General features: G+C 42.6%; 1 protein-coding gene and 1 long non-coding RNA gene across 2 annotated transcripts in view; one reads left to right on the top strand and one right to left on the bottom strand.

Moving 5' to 3' along the window:
- The window catches only part of OSTF1 (osteoclast stimulating factor 1), a 31,027-nt gene extending 13,988 nt beyond the window's left edge, over positions 1-17,039 (top strand). The window contains exons 2-10 of the mRNA XM_080973233.1: positions 342-388; positions 3,510-3,560; positions 3,671-3,734; positions 5,537-5,590; positions 10,649-10,756; positions 12,012-12,061; positions 12,192-12,270; positions 14,544-14,642; positions 15,413-17,039. Of these exons, the coding sequence (XP_080829359.1) occupies positions 342-388; positions 3,510-3,560; positions 3,671-3,734; positions 5,537-5,590; positions 10,649-10,756; positions 12,012-12,061; positions 12,192-12,270; positions 14,544-14,642; positions 15,413-15,471 (611 nt within the window). The 3' untranslated portion in view covers positions 15,472-17,039. The remainder of the gene's footprint in view (positions 1-341; positions 389-3,509; positions 3,561-3,670; positions 3,735-5,536; positions 5,591-10,648; positions 10,757-12,011; positions 12,062-12,191; positions 12,271-14,543; positions 14,643-15,412) is intronic.
- LOC308458465 lies at positions 16,390-21,871 on the bottom strand. Its single transcript, XR_013977444.1, has 2 exons — positions 19,526-21,871; positions 16,390-19,280 (listed from the first exon to the last, which is right to left on the bottom strand). It is a non-coding gene; the product is annotated as an uncharacterized lncRNA (long non-coding RNA).
- Positions 21,872-22,193: the final 322 nt, after the last annotated feature.

Below are 22,193 nucleotides of genomic sequence, written 5' to 3'. Positions count from 1 at the left end.
CATTTTGCAATCCAGAACTTTTGCTCTGTAAAATGGCTGAATCTATGCTATCTTCTGTTTTGGTTGGAGTACATTTTTCTTCAGACTTAGATGTATTTTCCACACCTTCTTTACCTTCAGAATGGACCGAATAAGCCACAGCTTGAGGGTCCAGGGTTCCACTTGTTTTTATACCTTCCCTCCTTGCTGTGTCATGAACCTGACGAACAGGCTTTAGACTGTCGTTAGAGCTCTTGCAGTTAAAATGTTGGCTGAGTTTGGGACATGGATGTTTGACTCATTCAACCTTAGGGAAAGGAAAAAAATATTCTGTTAATGTTTATTTCTTTCTGTATATTTAGGACAAGTCAAAGTTTTTAGAGCCTTGTATACATTTGAACCCAGAACTGTAAGTATTTAAGTTTATTTTCCCCCTCCCCTCTAAAATAAGGAAATGTTATTTTTTAATATGACTTAGCAGCTAAACCCAACCTCGCCCTTGTGATAATAAAACATAGGAATTGATATTTACATTGTACCCGTAGAGGTGAAAGATCTAAACACTTTAGAGGCCGATGCTGCAGTTAGATCTTCCTCATATTTGCTCAAGAACAAGGTCTCATGCTCAGGTGGTAGTTTTGGCCTCTAAATAAGTGGACAGGCCATGTGACCTTAACCAAGGATTTGGCCTTAATTGTGCATGCGCTGGTGTCTGTCAACACAACAGTGTTTCTTCTGAGTGCACAATATAACCAACTCGCTATTGGTTAAAAACCCAATTGCCTGTGCATCTTAGTCACACAATGAATGAGGGAGGGAGTTATAAATCCAACTGACTTCAGCAAAAATATTTTCGTTTCTGAACAAACGGCTTGAAAAGTGAGAAGTAGGGTGGAAAGTTGGAGGGGGCGAAGCCTGTATTTTGTTCTGCTTTTGCCCCCCTGGAGAGATGTGGATTGGCAGTGTCATTACATCCAAGATTTTGAGCATCCTCTTCAAGTTTGTCTGAATCCATTAAGAGAAAGTGTTAACCAAGCTGCACAACACCCTTTTAAGATACTGGAGTCTCTTTTCTCTTGCTGATTCAGCATGCCTTCTGAGCAGTCACATCTTGCCAAAGGCTTACAAAGTAATCTTCTCTTACAAATCCTTTCAGTAAGGAACAGCAGAAAAAGCAAACTCAGATGTCTTCTGCTATAATGCTGGATGGGTGAGGCATATTCCTTTTTCTAGGGCCTGCCATTTGGCTAATAATTAACTTTGTCCTAAGGTAGGTCCGACAGATAAGCCTCCAGCAAAAATGGAACCACCACAACTCCTTAGTCCAGGCATAGGCAAACTCTGGCCCTCCAGATGTTTGGGACTACAATTCCCATCATCCCTAACTAACAGGACCAGGAGTCAGGGATGATGGGAATTGTAGTCCCAAGCATCTGGAGGGTCGGAGTTTGCCTATTCCTGCCTTAGTCCAACTTTTCCACTTTAAAGCTACTCTGTAAATTAAATATATTGGGGTGATCTTGCAACTCTGCTCTTGGAAGCCTCCCGTGTTCTGCTGTCTCATGTTCTCGCCCCACTCTCTTTCCTTCTGCTCCTCCAAACCCATGTTATGAGAAACTGAGGGCAAGAAAGGAAAGTCAAGTGCAGCTTCCACAGCTGCACTTCAGAAAACCAGAGTATACACCCCTCACCCTCTCAAAAATGGACATGTTTGAGGAGTGGGAGAGAACAACCAGCACGTTTCCTTGTGTGCCTTTGATTGAGAGAACGCAGTGTAAACTCTCACCCTCTTTCTAAGCCATCCTTGACCCCAGCTACGCATGGTACGAATACCCTTGAACATTTTGTGAATCTAAGTTTGGCATCATTGAGGGGCAGTATTTCTATATGAGTAGGAAAATGAGAGTATCCCCTAAACATTTTTTTAGGAAAAAAAAGCACTGGGTAGACCGGGGTGGACTTTAGTCTTCCATATTTCAGAGGTTCCCTATGAGAAGCTTAGATGAGAAGCAGGGTGCTATTTATATTGTTAGCCTCTCAGATGCAGGAAATGAGGGTTGCTAAGGAGCCTGCATGCCATGCTGCATCTCTGAAAGTCTTGAGCTTGCCAGTGCCTACGCCAAGGATGGAGGTGGAGGGGCCAAAGCACACATGACACAGGAGACCTGTGACTCTGGATTGCCTGATTTGAGCCCCCCCCCATTTGTTTGGAGCAAAGGTTTTAATCCTTGCCTTCCTCCCCCAGTTGCTATTAACTCTGCAGCACAAAGCAAATAACAGAATCACAGAACTGTAGAGCTGGAAGGGACCTCGAGGGTCATCCAGTCTGGCCCCCTGCAGTGCAGGAATCCTGCCCACAGCTATCCCTGGGTGTGCTTGAACCACCAGCCTTCTGGTTAGCAGCCAGATGTGCTGACCCCTTGCTCCAAATAATGCAGGCTCAACACACACACACACACATGCTTCCCACTGCAGCGCAAACAGGAGCTTTGGGGCACCCACTTCTCAGCCCCACAACTCCAGTAAAAATGGGTGAAATCTCAGGTACAGTAAAGTGAACCAATCCCAGATCTCCTGCATCATGTGTAGTTTGGCCTCTTCAGTAGCTGTTAGCTGGTTTATTATTCCCTGGCAAGCCAGCAGGTGGCAACAGGGGGCAGCAAAAGCCTCGTTCCCTTTCCTTTCCCTGTGGTTGCCTTGCCACTTGGGGCAGAGATGCCACAGCCTTTTTTCGAGGCAGAAGCAACCTTCCTGCTCCTCTCCCTTTCTTCCCTTCCCGTTTTCCAGCTTGCCAGGGCTCTCAGCTTCCACTTCCCCAGTACAAGAGAAGCTCTTCACTGCCTCAGTGCATGTTTTATGGGGCCAAGGCTGTGGTGGCCTTGTTTTGCTCACAGGCTGCACAGGAGATTTCAGCGAAGGCTGCCTAGGGTAGAAAGCATGGAAAGGTTCAAAAGTAAAAGAAGTTGCTAAGAATGCAGTTCATTGAATTCCGAATTCTTTCCTGTTTGATCCTCTATTCAGGCCCCCAGGAGTACTGGTCCCCCCTTTAAACTGGGACTGCCTGTCCTCCCTGGCTCCCTTTTCACCTGACTGCAAGCTGCCTGCTATTTCAGATTTCCCACAATGCTCAGGAGCAACACTGTTGAGGCATTGGGGGAGAATTTAAATGGCAGACCCTGTTGATTGGGGCTCAGAAGATGGCTGATTTGGTGTCAACCTTGCCTCTGTTTCCCTTCCTGTGAGCAAGGAACTGTGGAAGGGAAAGATGTTCTTAGCAAGAAAAGCAGAAATGTCTCTTACAGAACTCAGCCTTTTAAATATAAACTCCACCAAAGACACAGGCAGACCTTCTGTGGAGTTTTGAGTTGGTGTATACTCACATGGCCCTGTTTCCATTTGATTGATGGTTTGTACCTCTTCCTCAAACTGAATGAAGAAGATAAATCCTAAAATGTTGTTAGGCAAGGCTGCAACAATGATATTCTTCTAAAATTGGTCTGCAAACTCAAACACCCTCTTTATTGTTCCAGCCAGATGAACTGTATTTTGAAGAAGGAGATATTATCTACATTTCGGATATGGTGAGTTCATCAAACACAAATGTTAACAACTGGACCGTGCTAAATAAACAGAGTACATCTCAAGTGGAGTCATTGTTCCCTTTTTCAGCATTGCTTTCTTTTCCCTCCAGAGTGACACAAATTGGTGGAAGGGAACCTGTAAAGGAAGAACTGGACTAATCCCCAGCAACTATGGTATATTCCAGATTTGCTTTACCTTTCAAGATATATCTCTCCACCACAGATGTGGACTATAAGGATGTATGCAGCTTGTAATTTTTAAGGGGTTGTCTCTGATCCAGATACAAAGAAATATAGTATCTTATTTCTAATGTGATGCCAGAACCGGGCATTAAAACTGGTTTCATGGCAGAGAGCTGCTTTGAGAACACACCTTTTAACTGGAAGAATGCATCCGTGTTCTCGTGTGCCATCTGCTGGACTGACAGAAGCAAAAAACCCACAAGTGGATGCATTTTAATGTATTTACAGTGGTGCCTCGCAAGACGAAATTAATCCGTTCAGCGAGTGTCTTCGTCTAGCGGTTTTTTCGTCTTGCGAAGCAACCCTATTAGCGGCTTAACGGATTAGCGCTATTAGCGGTTTAGCGGCTATTAAAGGCTTATTGGCTTATCGGATTAGCTGCTAAAAGGCTATTAAAGGCTTAGCGGCTTAGATAAAGGGGGGGAAAGCGAAAAAAAAATCTCAAGACTCGCAAGACATTTTCGTCTTGCGAAGCAAGCCCATAGGGAAATTCGTCCTGCGAAGCAACTCAAAAACGGAAAACCCTTTCGTCTAGCGGGTTTTCCGTCTTGCGAGGCATTCGTCTTGCGGGACACCACTGTATTTTTTATTAAAATGTATGCCGCAACCTTCAATCTTATTATGGGGGAGCATTCAATAAAACTTTAGGACCACATGTATGATGATGATGATGATGATGATAATAATGCTGAAAAGGATAAGTCTCTAAAAAATAGCATAAAGATTATATGAGACAGAATAAAACAGATCAACATAAATGTTGGGAAAATAAAAAGACTTCTGCACAGTGCTGGAGAGACATCAGATATATTTTTTAAAAATAAAAAAGCTAAATATGTTTCTTGTCGTGCTGAAGCATAGAAGAATATTCACAACTAAGTAGGATTTATAAGCTGGATGTGTCATTTACAACTCCCTGGGAATTGTAGATTTGCATAAGTCCTGAGAAATCTTCAAGACCCCAAGAATAGTCACAGCTCCCTCAGTATTTTTGGCCCAGATCCAAGGCCTTCTTTGTTGAGCTCTGCATGCACAGCAGACTTTTAGCATCCTTCCGCTCAGGAAGGGCTCACCCCAGTCGGGCGGCACTGCAGTGCTAGCCTTCCAGCAGCCCATGTTGCTGCCACTTTATTTGGGGGAGGGGAGAATGATGGGGGAGGGTGGGGCTGCCTGGATGCAACAGGGGGAGTGCTTTCCTTTTAGGAGGCGGCCTGCTTCTCCATCAGACAGAACCTCCTCCAAACCCGGAAGAGCTTTGGAAAGAGGCTCAGGCATGGTATGTCTTGCTGCCGGAAGGGTTAGGGTTAGTGCCAGTTCTGAGCCGCCGTGTTGTCTCGATCAAGACAATTTCAGCATGTATAACTTGCATGACAAGCTATGCCTCCAGAGGTCACCTCTTCCGCATGCCCTTTCTTCTGTCATGGTGGCCACCTTGGGCGCTGTAGACACAGCTTCCCCAACATTAAATTGAAGGAAGCTTCGCAAGGAGCTCCGTTTGGCACAGGCAAGTTTTCCCCGTTTTGAAACTTGGGGATCAAAACTTATAGTGCATACAATAAGGAGTTTAATATATATATTTTACATCCTTGGCCTTTGATAAATATTAAACATATTAGTGCATAGAAGGAAGAAGGAAATTAACGGCTCTCAGTTACCTTGGGCCCGTTCAGCAAGGTGCAGGAATCAAAAGAGTCACCTGCTTAAGATGACGTGTGTTTTTGCTTTTGTTTTAGTGGCTGAACAAGCAGAATCCATTGACAACCCACTACATGAAGCTGCCAAGAGAGGTGGGTACAGATGAAGTTTGCAGTATATCAGATCCGCCCCCCCCCCCCCCCGGGCTTGTGTATTCAGTTACAAGCTCATGGCTGCACCAAAGAGAGCTGGGTTGCCACAGAAGCAGTTCATCGGTTCTCTTCCCATTGGGTTGGGGGATGAAATAGATTGGGTTGTTGGAGTTTCTTTAAAATATGAAAGCTATGAGAGTGGGATGTCTGTGTGGGACAATAAAGGCATTTTATTTCTAAGAGAGAGGGTTTAATTGTTTGTTGCATGTCTTGAGTATTTTGGACAAATAGTCTTGATTTGCAGGATAAATATATTTATTTGCAGAAAGAAATAGGCACAATAGATTAATTCTTTTAGTACGGGGAAAGGAATAATGGTTTCAGATTAAATAGCTGGATAGAAAAAAATTGTATTTTTACTGTTACTATGATAATTGCTTTTATTTCTAATGTTTTTGATCTGTTTTATATTTGTTTTATGGTTCTCTTTTGTAAGCTCTCTTGAAAATCTAGATTTAAACACACATTTTCAAATAAATAAATAAATAAATAATATTAAATAATTGGTTTGATAATGATGGTATACTAACGTAGGTATATGGTGATGAATAGTTTAATAGCTTTAACAAATCAATGCGATGTAATGACATTAGTCCAGGTTATAATCACACTGTATACATACAATAACACTTTAATAATATAGTAGCCCCTGTGGTTTTTTGTTTTGTTTTTACACTTCATAAATATAATTTTAAAAATGGTAATCTCCCTAATTCAATGCTTTATTTATTTATTTCATTTATCTCCCACCCTTCCTCTCAAAGGAAGGTGGCAAACAAGTGATAAAAATACTAAAAATATCCTAAAAAGCAGTTCTAATACAGATGCAAACCAGGAAAGATTTCAGCTTTCAATGCATTTTTATTTAGAAGTAACTGCCACTAAGTTCAATGAGGATTCCTTCTAACCGTGTGTATGTGTACTCAGAAGTAAGGGCCATTGCGTTCAGTGAAACTTACTGTATAATACTCGAGTATAAGCCGACCCGAATATAAGCCAAGGTACCTAATTTTAGCACAAAAAACTGGGAAAACTTATTGACTCGAGTATAAGCCTAGGGTGGGAAATGCAGCAGCTACTGGTAAATTTCAAAAATAAAAATAGATACCAATAAAATTACATTAATTGAGGCGTCAGTAGGTTAAATGGTTTTGAATATTTACTTCAAAGAAAAACAGTAAATTAGCTCTGTAAGTGGAAAAGAGGGTCAACAAAAACAATATGGTGTCAACAATAACTTTAAAAGTACAAAAGCCTTAGCTCAATCAGCAACCAAGCTAAAACACAAGAGTTAAAATCCTTCAAAACTGGATTCCTCCTCCTCATCTGTATGCCCAAACAGAGTTTCAGCTGTAGCTGGTGTGAGGTTATCAGCATAGACATTGTCATCACCACTGAGTTCGCAGTCATCACCATCACTGCTGTTCTCATACAAAGCGCTGTCTTCACTGCCATCCATAGCATTACTAATGCCACATTTCTTGAAGGCGCATTGCACCATGTCCTCTGGGATCTCTTCCCATGCACCACAAACCCACTTTGCTATCAATTCTATGTCGGGCTTCATCAGATTTCCAACTTTTGTCAGTTGGGCTTGATCAGATGACATCCATTCATGCCACATCTTTCGCACACGGTCTTTGAAAGGTTTATGTAAACACACATCTAGGGGGTGCAATACAGATGTAAGCCCACCTGGAATAACGGCCAAAGTAACTTGAGAAGGACTTTGCCAATTTTTTTATGTCATCAGATGTGTGGGCGCTGAACATATCCCAAACTAGCAATGATGGTTTTTTCTTTAAGACTGCTCCTCGTCGTCCGTTCCAAATTTCTTCCAGCGATTTTTTTGTTCCGTCTTCATCCAGCCTTTAACACGTTTGTGCACTGTAATTCGTGGTGGGAATTTGACCTTTATAGGCAAGATCTTTCTTTTAAAAATAATGACAGGCTGTAGCTTAGTTCCATTAGCCAAACATGACAGAATGACTGTGAAATGGTTTTTTTCTTCCATTTCCTGTGGTTCTGAGTAAAATAGTTTTGTCTCCCAAACTTGCCACAGTTCTGTTGCTTGGAAGATCAAAGGTCATAGGTGTTTCATCCATATTCCCAATATCTCCCACGTCATAGTTATGGATCCTTCTTTGTTTTCTGATGAATGAATGGAATGACATCACTATTTCATCAAGGTCTTTTGGCAATTTCTGTGAAATCTTTGTTCTTTGCCGCAAACATAGGGCAAACCTATTCATGAAGTGGGTACACCATCCTGCTGAGGCAACAAAATTTTCAATGCCTGGTGCTTTTAATTTGTCATCTTCAGCCATTTGAAGGGCACGTAAGCGAATTCCCATGCGTGTAATAGTTCCCTACTTGTAATAGTATTATTGCTTTCTTCTGCTCTTGACACAACCTTCTGGTCCAGGATTAGAAGTACAGTGGTACCTCGGGTTAAGTACTTAATTCGTTCCGGAGGTCCGTTCTTAACCTGAAACTATTCTTAACCTGAAGCACCACTTTAGGTAATGGGGCCTCTTGCTGCCGCTGCACTGCCACTGCACGATTTCTGTTCTCATCCTGAAGCAAAGTTCTCAACCCGAGGTACTATTTCTGGGTTAGCGGAGTCTGTAACCTGAAGCGTATGTAACATGAAGCTTCTGTAACCCGAGGTACTACTGTATTGGGATCCATTTCTAACAGGATAAAAAAAAAGACAGTGCAGCACCTCTCCCAACCACGGCTCCTGTGCCCATCTTTGCGAGAGGCGGGCGGCGCCAGCGGGACCAGTGGCAAGAAAGGGCTGCTTTTGGGCCGCTCATCCCTCCCCTGCCGCCGCCCGCCTCTGCTGCTCTGCGCGGTTGGCAGAGTGGAGGGCAGTGCTTCTCCAAAGCCAGCCAGCCCTTTCCCACCACTGGTCCCGCCGCCACTGCCTCTGCCACTCACACCATAGGTAGGCTGGGGGGGGAGGGGGGAGAGAGAAGCCCCTTCCGGTGCATGTGCACGCGCACACACATGGCCCGGCCCGCCATGCGGTCTGGAGGACAGTCAACTGGCCCCCTCCCAAAAAGGTTTGCTGACCCCTGGGTAAGTGGGACCCTCACTCAAGTACAAGCCAAGGGGGGCTTTTTCAGCATAAAAAATGTGCTGAAAAAGTCAGCTTATACACGAGTGTATACAGTACCTCAAGGTAAATGTATATAGCATTTCAGTCTTGGTAGTAGTTAAAGCCCCTACTGGTTTCAATTGATGTTTTCAGAAGCTAGCTGTTGGCGCCACTGCAGGCTTATCCCTCCTCCATGGCCAGCTTCACATGTCATACTAAGCCAAGGCCCAGGCTCCCCAAGGAAGATGGCAGCCACTTCTGTCCTCCCTGGCTGTCTCACTGTTGCTTTGCACTGAGCTAAGTTATGGCTTGGCTTAGCATGCTATCCAACACCAGACGAATGAGCAGGAATCCAAGAACAAACCTTTCTTACAGCTCATGGTTAGTCTAGAGAAAGCTAAACCCACAAGACCAGGTTCAGACAATATGCAGAGTCAAGCCGTGGCTTAGCTCAGTGCAGCGCAGCCACAAAACAACCATGAGAGCAAAGTGGCTGTCATCCTTCCTGCGAATACCCATCCTCATATGCACAAACTAAACCCTGATTTGGCTTACTGTGAATATAGAATCACAGAATCTTGGAGTTGGGAGGGACTCAAGGGTCATCTAGTCCAGCCCCTTGCAGTACAGGAATCTCAGCTAAAGCACCCAGGACAGATGGCCATCCAACCTCTGCTTAAAAACCTCCAATGAAGGAGAGTCCACCACCTCTCTTGGGAGTCTGTTCCACTGCTGAACAGCTTTTACTGTCAGAAAGTTTTTCCAAATCTTTAGTCAGAATCTCCTTTCTTCCAACTTCAAGCCATTGCTTTGAGTCCTACCCTCCAGAGCAGGAGAAAGCAAGCATGCGACAGCCCTTAAGATATTTGAAGATGGCTCTCATGTCTCCTCTCAGTCTCCTTTTTTCCAGGCTAAGCATACCCAGCTCCTTCAAGTACTCCTCATAAGGCTTAGTTTCCAGACCCGTGATCATCTTGGTTGCCCTCCTCTGCACACCTTCCAGCTTGTCAGCATCCTTCTTAAATTGTGGTGCCCAGAAGTGGACACAGTATTCCAAGTCTGGTCTGACTAAGGCAGAATAGAGCGGGGCTATGACTTCCCTTGATCTGGACACTATACTTCTGTTGATGCAGCCTAGAATAGCATTCACTTTTTTTGCTGCTTCATCACACTGCTGACTCATGTTCAGCTTGGGGTCCACCAAGACCCCATGATCCTTTTCACATGTGCAAACCAGGACAATATGTAAAAGGGAAACCCTCAGCTCATACTGAGCAGCCACATGGGTACAGAAGCTACTGGATTGGTGCTCTTGTAAACTGGCTAAACAAGCAATGTGCATACTTAGATTTTGAATTCTTACAGTGCAAATCTCTGCACGCCTATTCAGAAGTAAGTCCAGTGGAACTGACTTTCAGGTGAGCTGGTTAGCAAGCAATACACTTTTACAAAATTTGGAAGAACTCGAACTGTAATCGAAATAGATTCAGGTAGAACTGTCATTCTTGGTTATAATTTTGACTTGCATCATACAAGTTTTTCTTTACTGGACAGGTGACATTTGATAATGTGAGCAATGCATAATGCATAGGTTCAACTGTATAGGCTCTTAAAAGCTAAGCAGCTTGCTTGTTAAAAAGACTGTTGTCTCCCAAACAGAATATTGAATGAAAGTAGAATTTGCATAACATTTTCATTCATGCAACAATAATGTGATTTGGTAGCATCTGGGGCTGTTGTTGTTGATGATGAGCTAAAATGCATTGCATACCAGGGAGGCTCGTCGTTCTCGGTATGATTTAGCTTAATAATTTATTTCCTCCTTCTACCCACCTCTGCCAAGAAAAACAACTCTGTTATGTTCTATGAAAAATATATTTCTTTTTCTGTTTCAGGAAACCTGAGCTGGCTGAGGGAGTGTTTGGATAACAGAGTTGGTGTCAATGGCTTAGACAAAGCTGGGAGCACAGCCTTGTACTGGGCATGCCATGGTGGACACAAAGGTACATTAGAAGTGAATGAAGAGGAACACCTTTCTTCTTGGAGCTTTCATCACTGGGTTAATGGACCAGCTAGTATTTCCTCTTCTACTGCAATCAGTAATGGTCTGAATTCTTGTATGATACAATTTAAATTAGGAAGAGGGAGGGAAATTAAGAAATAAGATTGGATTGGCCTCAGCTAGAGCCAGACATGAAGCGTTGCGGGTTCTGTGTGGGCCCCATCTCTTCCTGCAGAGGCCATCTCACTCCTCACTTTCAAGCCTTACTCTTGAGGTCCTTTTTATGCTGGCAGGCCTTTGTAAATTGTTTTATTCTGTATTTTTAAATTTTATTTAGCCAGTCACTTTAATGATTATATGGTGTTTTTTTAATGGTGTTTCATGTCTTAATCGTTGCACACTGCCCTGATATTTTACGGTGTGGCAGCTCAGAAATACTAAAATAACGGGGGGGGGGGGAGGAGTAAGCTGCCTTACTCTAAGTCAGACAGCTTGTCCATCAATACAGCCCAGTAGGGTCTGCTCTTACTGGCAGCCAATCTGAAGGAATTCCTGCAGAGTGATGCAGCAAGAAAACTGCCTGCACATTTGCAAAGCTAGGCAGTGTCCAGTATGGTTTCAAATTGGATGGGGAACCACTTGTTGAGATTCCTGCATTGCAGAGGTTTGAATGATATGACTCTTGGGGTCTCTTCCAACTCTATGATTCTATGATATCACTCTCATTTCTTCTTCATTTCTTCTTAACCTTACTGTTTTCTTCTTCATTTCTTCTTGACCTTACTGATTACATCCTGCCTCTTCACCCACTCCCACACTTTGCCAACCATGTGTGTGTGTGTGTTTATAGTTATAGATATACCTGCAACTCACCTGATAAGTGGACCACAAAATCTGGTGCCATAATAAATTTAATAGCCTTTGAGTTGCCACAAAGTTTCATTGTTTTGGCTGGAAGAGACTCAACACGGCAATCCCTCTGGAAATAAATATGGATCTAAAATCATGTGCTCTTAATAATGGCGAAGCAGAAAAGAAAAGAAATGAAAGGTGATCCTGAATTAAGAATGTGGGTTTTAAAAAGAGATTGTATCAGCTTTCATATAGATTAGTTCTCTTAAGTTAATTCAACTTTCACAGCTCACTTTTTGAGCTGATTGAGTCTAGATCCTGACTTTCCTGCTACATTTTGAATTAACAAAGCAACTTCCAGTTTCTCACGATATCCCCACTCCCAATTTTTTCACTTTATGCAGATATAGTGGAAGTATTATTGACGCAGCCAAATGTAGAACTAAACCAACAGGTAAGTAATTACACATTGAATGGCTTTCCAGAATGGGTTTGTGATAATGGTGATTGATTACCATTGACATGATCTAAATGTCTGTTGCCACATTTTAAGCTTGATGGTTTCCCCACTTCTGCATCCACAGAATAAACTGGGGGACACAGCTTTGCATGCTGCTGCATGGAAGGGTTATGCAGATATCGTAGAAACACTGCTGGCAAAAGGTAATTGTATTTACCAACACATTCCTGTAACGTCATAAGCACGGGCCCTGGAGAGATGTGTATATCTGAGAAATGCACGAGTTTTATGCCTGCACGCGGTGCCCCATACCTTCCCTTTCCATTCCATGTTCTTGCCACACAATGATTCAACACTTCTTGTGGTCATGAACCATTAATGTTACATCTGAACTGGGAAACTATGGTTGGCAGCATTGAGCTAGGATCTTGAATCACTGTTGCTTTTCAATTACAGATGGGTAGCTGTGTTGGTCTGCCATAGTCGAAATAGAAAAATTCCTTCCTGTAGCACCTTAAAGACCAACTAAGTTAGTTCTTGGTATAAGCTTTCGTGTGCAAGCACACTTCTTCAGATACACATTTGCTTTTCAAGTTGTTGTTATCCTCATAACCATAATTTCCTGGTACTGACAAAACACAAAGCTATGGTTAACTGAAGTCTTGCAGGATTAATAGTAGCACACTGAGAAAGGAGAATTGGTGATAAGATGAAACATGTTGAGCACAAGGCTCATACATTCCTCAGTTTATTAAGCCAAGATATGCACATCTGAACTGAGCCATAGGCACACATTTGTATACCCAGTTCGCAATGTATACTGTGAACGAGCTGTTTTTGTGGCCTCATTTTACCTTCTATAATGCAGTTATTATTTTCTCACTTGGCATACTAGTTGAATTATTCTATATTATGTATTCTATATTATGATAATTATAATATATAATACTACAATATATTGCGAAAGAAAAATCCAGATTTTCCATGGATTGACAAGATCTTCAGAGTTCTCTTGGTTTGCAGTCGTATGGCCACTTATCTGAAAGCAAACCCCACTGAACTCAAGAAGATAATTTTGTGTAGACATGTACAATACTTCACTGTTTGCCCCTTATGTCAAAGAGATTTGGATCAAGCTCTCTGTGCTCATATTGTTCTGTCCTAGCTCATTATCAAGTATTACATAATACTATGTTTTTATATATGCTGTAAGCCACCCAGAGTGGCTGGGGGAACCCAGCCAGATGGGTGGGGTTTTATTGTTGTTATTATTATTAGACCTTCAAGAAATTACTCAGAGCAGAGCTAGCCCACCAATGAGGTGGGATGAAGCACCTGCCTTAGGTGGTGGAAGGGCAGAAGGAGGCACCCTGCTTGCCCCATCGCTTCCACCACTTCCAGAATGCCTCTCTCTTGCTGAGTTTGGGCAAGCGGGGGGGGGGGTGTTCTGGTGCATGGCGGACGTGGGGAGCATGGCAGCAGGGGGGCAGGAGCAGCACATTCCACTTCCACCTCAGGTGGCAAAATGGAATGGGCTGCCCCTGACTTAGAACGCTGCACCCACAGAAGAAGAGTGCAGTAGCAAATCTGCAACTTTCCTTGCTGTGTTCATTAGCCATCTGAATGCCACCTTTGTTAGTGGAGTTTTATATCCCATGAAGCCCTACAATATGCTTCCTTCCATAGCCTGTTCTTCTTCCTTGTTAGAGTAGGACCAGCTGTGTTCTGAATTATGAAAGCCACCTTCTCAGTTATGTGAGGAATTATTCAACTGATATGGAGGTGTTTGCTGTGGTGATATTTTACACTGGGGCAGGATTCAACTGTGTTGTTGTGTGTGTATAATGACATTCACTTGCACACAGGACTTTTTATCTCTTACCTTCTTCCATGCCCCCAACTCTGCTCTGGGGGGAAATGCAGAACAGGTTGAGGAGACGTACAAGGTGAGGAGAGGATGGAAAAATCTTGTTGCATGAGTGGACCTCCTCCCCTCCCCCATTCCACTTTGAGTGCTGTGTTGAATTCTGCCCCTAGTGCACATTTTATACAAAAAGATACACTCATTCCCCACCAACAAACAATCTGAACTTCCGTTAAAAAATGAAAGCCACGATCACTTGTTCTATGATTCTTCGTAGATGGCAAAGTGGCATCATTCTGTTCCTTAGAATCTCTATTAGGATAGAGATTTTGCATCGGAAGTTAGAATGGAAAACTAGTTTCATTTTAGAGGAAAGTTGCTAACAAGGATAGCAAAGATATGCGGCTAACACAGGGGTCACTAAGCTGTGGTCCTCCAGATGCTGCTGGACTACAACTCCCATCATCCCTGACCACTGGAAAATTGGCTGAAGCTGATGGGAGCTGAAAGTACAGAAGCTCCATCGGGAGGACCACAGGTGAGACACTCCTGACCTGATAGTTTCACCTCTGAATTTCTAATTGTGGTGTCCTCTGTTTTGTTTTCACAAAGGTGCTAGAACAGATTTAAGAAATAATGAGAAGAAATTGGCTTTTGACATGGCTACTAATGCAGCATGTGCTTCCCTGCTTAAAAAGAAACAAGGACAAGGTGAGGATTGTTGGTTTTTTACCTTTTTTGATGTATTTTCCAATATGCTGCATCAGTAAGCGACTTATGAATATCCCCATAACTGTTGCTGAAAGTGGGATTATGTGAGGCAGTTAGAAAATGCATTTCTGCTTAAGGACAGTGACTTAGGACAAGTTGTGATGAAACCCTACAGAAGGCACTCCTTTTCGCAGAGCTTCAAGAATAATAAGTTCTCAGGTACACAGAGAGCCACAGAGAGACGTGATTGTAGCTATGGAGGAATGCCAAGCTGTTGTGGGAGGAAGCCTTTTTAATTATTGCAATTATTTTAATAATATAGAGGGATACAAAACATCCTGCAATTGTCTTGCTAGAAAGAGGTGACAGCTCTGGTAACAGATTTTGAAAACACTCAGAATGACTGGCCCTGCTCTTAACAGAGCAATGCTGTTGGTGTGATTGAATCCATGTCAGAGCTGCTACCACTTGCTATATGCCCTGTTCACTCACTCCAATCCAAGGGGGAGGAGGAGTGGTGGTTTGTGTCGCTCCTCTACCCAGCCACACTCCTGCCCTTTTCCATGTTGTAAATTGACCTTCCCATTCACATCAACGGGGAAGTCAACTGTTTTTGCTCTTGGCCACCCCAACATGCCCCTTTCCTCCACCACAGCCATTGGAACACCTTCTGCGTATTGGGACTGCAACTGCTTCTTATTCCTCTGGCTTAGCTGTTGGGTTGCACCCTAAATTTACATTTTTAAAATGTTTGTTGCTCTTTCTTCTAGACATAATGCGAACCTTAAGCAATGCAGATGAATACCTTGATGATGAAGACTCCGATTGAACTGCCTTAATACTGTCTAAAAATGTTCAGCTTTTTGTGCCTCCACCTTTCTCAAATTCTCCCTTTGACTACAAAAAGTGTACTTTTCTCATATACATATCAATGTAACATCATAGCTATCCCCTCCACAGGGTCAAAATATGCCCCTTCCCAGTACTTAAGGTCCAAAATTCTCTAGTTGGCTATTCTCTAAATTGGCTAGGTGAGAATATGTTTGATGGCTTTTCCCATTATACACTGGACTTTGCCCTTAAGAAGAAGTGTTAATATATCTCTGCAGACATTGGGTTTTTTGCAAGACTAATTGCCATCTTTAATGCTACACCATGCTAGTTTTATTTTACTTTTACAGAAAGAAATATATCAGGTAGAAGAGTGGTTGGTTTTCCTTACAACACATATTCACCTGTGTGCATGTTTATGTGTATTTTATTTGCGCACACACACACGTGTATAGGTGTTGGTTCCGTGCATGTTTATACACTGAGAGCCCAAACTGGAGTCATGGAATGAAAATACTTTATATCAGGAACATACCCTTAAGGGGACCGGAGTTGAAGAGATATTCCAGTTTCCCACAAACTGGTTCTGGTTATACACATTTTCTGTGGTCACTTGGGATTACCCATGGCATTTGTGTGCAACTCTAGCCTTGCACAGAAACAGGGAGTCAGTCATACTAGGTGAGAGAAAGTAGCAAGGCCTGTTGCATTAGCCAGCACAGGAAGCAACAAATCTCTCTGGCCAGTGGTTGCTTAGAGCCTTAGAGGGTGAATGGAAGCTTATGTCTCCATTTCCCCTTGGAATGACTGTAGGGAGAAATCAGACTCTGGTTCCATTTGAGCCCAATTCCTAACTCCTGTAAAGATCACCCAGAGAACAAAGGATGGCCTTATTTTCCTCTGAAATGACTGAGAGTGCAGGAGGGATTTCTCTCACCTGACCCCCCCCCTCACATGAGCTTCATGAAGTCCCTGCTGTGTGGGGGGTGGGTGGGTGTGATTTAAAAGCATTTCAGTGGGTGGGAGAGGATGCTCCTTTGCCCATTAATCTTTACGGCTCACTTCTAAAGGCAGAAGGCATTAAAGCTCCATAACCCCTTTCATAATCATGTTAACCAGCAGTTAAATGGGAGGTGGAATGTGTGTGGGGGTTATATCCAGCCCCTCTTTGCTTCCCCTCCCAAGCAACCATTCTGTTGCATGCACAGTCCCAGCAGCTGACCCGAGAGATGGTGCACAAGTCTTCATTCACAAGGTTCCCCATTCAGCGCAGGATAAGTGCACAGAAGGATTACCACCCAGTCCAATCAGGGAATTTATATAGACAAGGAACTTATTCGTTAACTCATTGTGCTTTTGTGTTCATATCTGTCCCATGGAGGCATGGGGTGTTCTTCCTCTTCTCTGCCAGAGATTCTTGCTCTTTTTGTGCATTTCTGTTCCCCCTGCCCTAAAGTATTTCACCTCAAGAGCTGGTGTGTTTCTGAAATCATTTATTGGTGGGATGCCACAAACCAAAAGTATATTCAGAAATAATATTGAATAAATATTTTAAATGCTTTGAAACTTAGATTGCATTTCTTCCTTGAGAATGCAAGCTTTTGCCTGGGTTGGAATTAATAGGACTTTATGGCACTAATGCTTGGGAGATTACAGTGCAATCTCAACATAGTTAGACTAGTGAAGATGCCCACGAAATGGGAGTGAGGAACTTGCAATCATAAATCCGTTTTTAAAAAATATCCCTACATTATAACTTTGATGCAAACTTTACTGCAGGGCTTAATTGTTGTTTCACATTAAATTATGACTACCAGAAAATTCACACTGCACTGAAATGAATTCTTCCCCTCTTTTGCACACGTAATTAAGTTCTTACATTTTTTGGCTTATTTTACAAGGCTCTTTCCGCTCCAGACGCAGCCCCCTGGATTAGTATTCTGGATTTTATGAGGTTTTCATTTTATGTTCCTGCCTTATCTGCATATTGAAGATAATACTTTGAGCTGCAAGAAGTGCATACAAGCAATTTCATTTCATTGCAGTCAGTCAGTTTTTCATATTACCTAGCAGATCTCCCCTGAAGGATATTTATTATGAGTTTATTTGCACAACATAATTTATTTTACCATGAATATCTGTTACTTTTAAAAAGTTATTCTAAACAAAACAAAGGCTGATGAGATACATGCAGTCAATATTTCACCTTGACATTCTTCCCAAAAACCTATACTTGGGAATATAGATATTGACCAAGTTATGGTTGTGTCACTCCCAATTATAGGGCATCACCCTCATATTAGGCAGTGATCTGTGCTGAATTTCTCTTCAACTGTATTCATTACTTATTCATTTTTCCAGGGCTCAGGGTACTGTTGACAAGCATCCAACTGAAAAATGGTGGCCCAGACTAGAAAGACTTCACAAGCAATTTGTTATTTATTTACCTTTGTGACTTACTTCCTATTAAACATATCAATTTAGAATACACATACACACACACAATTTCATATATAAAACAATTTCAAGTCTAACAACAACAACAACATATATTATTTATACCCCGGCCACCTGGCTGGGTTTCCCCAGCCACTCTGGGTAGCTTCCAGCAACATATTAAAATACAATAATTCATCAAATATTAAAAGCTTCCCTAAGCAGGGCTGCCTTCAGATGTCTTCTAAAAGTCAAATAGTTGTTTATTTCTTTGACATCTGGTGGGAGGGCGTTCCACAGGGTGCCACTACCGAGAACACAGATGAAGAAATCTCCAATAAAAAGGCTTGTTGAAAGAGGAAGGTCTGAAAAGATGACTGAAATGGTGTGTATCTGATGTTCAGTGAGAGGTTGTTCCAAAGCATGTTTGCCGCCACACTCAAGGCCCAATTCCTACTTCCTATAGATGGGGCCTCCAGATAAGATGGGAGCTAAAGAAGGCCCCTCTTTTGCAGAACACAGTTATCTGTTGTATATCGAAGGAGTTAGATAAAATTTTAGTTTTCCTGGTCCCAAGCATTGAATATTAATACCAGGACCTTGAATCTACATCCTGCCTGGAAGACATGGCATAGCAATGGACCCCAAAGTAGGGTCTGGAAAAGCTAGAGTAGGCATGGGATTGATTTATTTATTTATTTCCCCTTTCCTTTAAATAAAAAAGCCTGGCAGGTTAGTATAACCATGTCAATAATATGCAAGCTCAACAGCAAGTAAGTAATTGCAGTACCATAAATCACCTATGGTGTGTTCATTAGGAAATGCATGAGATACAGACATGGAAAATAACAGATTTTCGGCAGGAAAACAGTGCAGGGAGGAAGGGTTCCCTCCTCCTCTTGCGCCATGGTCCTAATCCAGGGCTGCTTTTTGAACAGAAAAATATGCTGGGAATTCTAATAACAGAACTACCGCATCACATTCATCTGATCTGCAATTCTTGCTGCATTCATTGAAATGTGTGGCTCAGTCCTGTGCTTCTTTCTTTGGAGGTGAGTCCCATAGGCCCACATTCAAAAGGGTTTAAGTCCAAGAACCCAGACATAGGGTTCCCAGTTTGATCGGGACTTTTATGTTTGAACATTCAAATTCATATACCCCATGTATCCAAAGTAGTAGCACCAGACACCCAGGCTCTGTGACAGCATTGAGAATTAATATGAGGAAGGGCCCATTCTGCCATTTTGAATAACTAGCGGAATAGCAAATCACATAGTGCCCAACAAGCCAGTTTGAGGATGCCTGCACAATCCCATAAAAGAGAAGTCTGCCTCCAGATCTGCAGCACATGCCTTGTTCTACTTCCTTGGTCTTACAGTCATACCTCAGGTTGAATGTGCTTCGGGATGAGCGTGTTCGAGTTGCGCTCTGTGGCAACCCGGAAGTAAGAAGCGTGTTACTTCCGGGTTTCACCGCTTGCGCAGGCGCTCAAAATTACGTCACGCGCATGTGCAGAAGCGCCAAAACGTGACCCGCGCACACAGACACGGGTTACGTTTGCTTCTAGATGCGAACGGGGCTCCGGAACGGATCCCGTTCGCATCTAGAGGTACCACTGTATTAGCATTAGAACACCAAAGCACTTACACATTTTTTTTACTTCACTTTCATTGTGAAGTAAATTTAAACTTGTATGCAAATACTTGACTGTGAAGAACCTGAACCTGGAGCAAATACATGAGCAAGTCAGCAAATTACCCCCAAAAGTCACAGTAAACAGCAATAATGGTTTATCTTTGTTTATACTACAGCAAAAGTAGACATGCAATGCTGGCACCACATCACTTGTTTCACTGGAATCCCAGCACTTAAGTTTAACACCAAAATTATGCAGTTTTAGTATATAGTATTTATTATAGAGTAACCAACCTGCAAGTTAGGCACTTATGGTCTGCCAGGGGGGAAACACCTTTCATCTCTACACTTTCTCAGCAAACATTTAATTGTAGGATACAATGGAAATGTTTGACTGACTGACATAAATACACAGTAAACTGTTGTAAACAGAATTATCCATTTTTAAAAGATACCAGTCATTGCTGTAAAAAAATATGTCCACACAGAGTCTGAGGGTTCAACGAGTCATGGCATAAAAAAATAGGTGTAAATCAGTTCTGAACAACAGCTCCAGGGGAGGGGGGGGTGTTTTCATCCTTTCCTTGAGCTGTTAGGTTCAAGACATTTTGCTGACTGAGGAAGAAGAGCAAATAGCATCCCCACTCCAAGTTGCATAATACTAAAGGCTGGCCAGGTTATTCTGGCTTCTGAGGCAGAAAATCCCACAAGCAGCTCTCTCTTCTGCCAGCAAAAAATGCAAGGAAAAAATTAACTTGTATACTCGTAAGCCAGTCCCATTGTGTATATTGCATGAGTAGTATTTTTTATTTTTATATTTTTATTAATTTATATATTCATACACATGTGCCTCAAGGTAGTTTACTTAAATGGGGAGATGGGCAGCTTTAAAAACTGTACAGAAACATGACAGCTAAAGGTAGTTTAAAAGCAATGCAGAGTAAGCGCCTACAGCAGATACCTTTTCACTCAGCTGTTGTTGATTTATTACACACACACTTTGCAGCAGTGCTTCCAGAAACTTCTTTAAAAAAACATTATAAAATACAAAAAGCATTGCAATGTTGTGAAACAGGAATGCATTTAAAGGATTAGGCTTTTGTTTTATTTTTAAATCTTTGCCTGGCACTGTAAGGACAGCAATATTGGTGACAGAAATTCCCTGGAGAGGAAAGTTCATATATGGTGAACTTAACTTTAGCGGCACCTACAGAAGAGCCTCAAAAGATCTCTCAATACAGAGGCAGGTAGAAATGGAAGCATGGGCTCCTTCAGAGCATAAAGGGCTTCAAGGAGAACCTGAGGGCATAAGGATGCTGTTGGAGGCCAGCTCTCCTCAGCCAGAGGTGGCAGAAACTCTGCACCAACTGGAGGGCACAGGTCTCCCATCCTCGCTTTAATGGGAGGCACCAGTATTTGGACTGGCACTCAGAAGTGGTCTGTCAGCTGGAGCAGTTCTTTAACAACCAGCAACATTTCAAAGTGACCAGGCACAGATAGCAACCTAGCAGCTGTAGTCAGGATCAACTGTATTTTCTGAACAGACTTTGAAGGCAGCCCCATGTACACTGCATTACAGAAGTCATTCCTAAATGTTACCAGGACATGACTAACTGCGGTGAGACTCTTTGTCCAGGAAAGGCTGCTGTGGGTGCACAAGTCTAAACTGATGAAAATACTGCTTGCCACAGAGGAGGTCACACGGACCTCCCACAGCAAGACTGGGTCCAGGAGTGCTCCCCCCAGACTGGGAACTTAATCCTTTTGGGCAGTGCAACTCCAGCCAGAGCAGGCTGAGCAGTGTCTCCCTAAACAGACAAACTCACAGAACCTGCCTTGTGAGCACTGAGCTCCAGTCTGTGGCCCAACATATCAGCCAGCTCAAATCATGTTATTCATTAGCAGCTAGACACAGCACCTATGGTTTTCTTGAAAATAAAGTGTGAAAAAGACAGATTTCCTAACTGGAATGCAAAACACTATACATTGAAATGGAAACAGGGACTAAATTGTAATGTACAGTATCTGAAGTGCTTATCTGCTTTTTTATTTTATTTTATAAAAACAGGTTACCAAGAGCAGAACTAAGAAGCGCTGCCACCTCCCAATATTAGAATTATGACCTTTAATTTACAGCTTTCACCTTGAGAGCATAGATTGACAATAAAGGTGTGAGTGGTCACATAGACCTAAATGCAAGGATAGGGCCAGATGATTACAGTTTAGCATGTAAATACAGGTATAAAATTGGGTTTTCTGATGTGTCTGGCCTAGAAGCTCGACAGCAACCAAGGTTATCAAAGGACCAACACTCAAATTATGCTGGTGCCTGTTAAGTTGTGGGCGAACATATCAGATGACGCAGCGATTCTTCCAAAGCAGCTCCTTATTTGTAAGCTGGAACAGAACTGGGCTGAGGAGCTCAGTCAGCCTGCTTATATAGAGCTCCAGAACAATGTAACTGTTGCCATTTTCTAAAACTATCCAATCACTGAATGTCACTTTCGATCCTTCATTTGCATACAAACTATCCAATAACTGAACGTCACTTTCGATCCTTCATTTGCATAACTATCTACAGTATCCCCCTGCTGGCCCAGGGTGAGAACTTCAGTACATAACACCCCTCCCCACCGAGATAAGGCGTTA

The sequence above is a fragment of the Podarcis pityusensis genome (genome assembly GCF_964106645.2).
Source record: "Podarcis pityusensis genome assembly, chromosome: 11".
Lineage (NCBI taxonomy): Eukaryota > Metazoa > Chordata > Lepidosauria > Squamata > Lacertidae > Podarcis > Podarcis pityusensis.
This window is presented reverse-complemented; position numbering and strand designations above follow the sequence as displayed.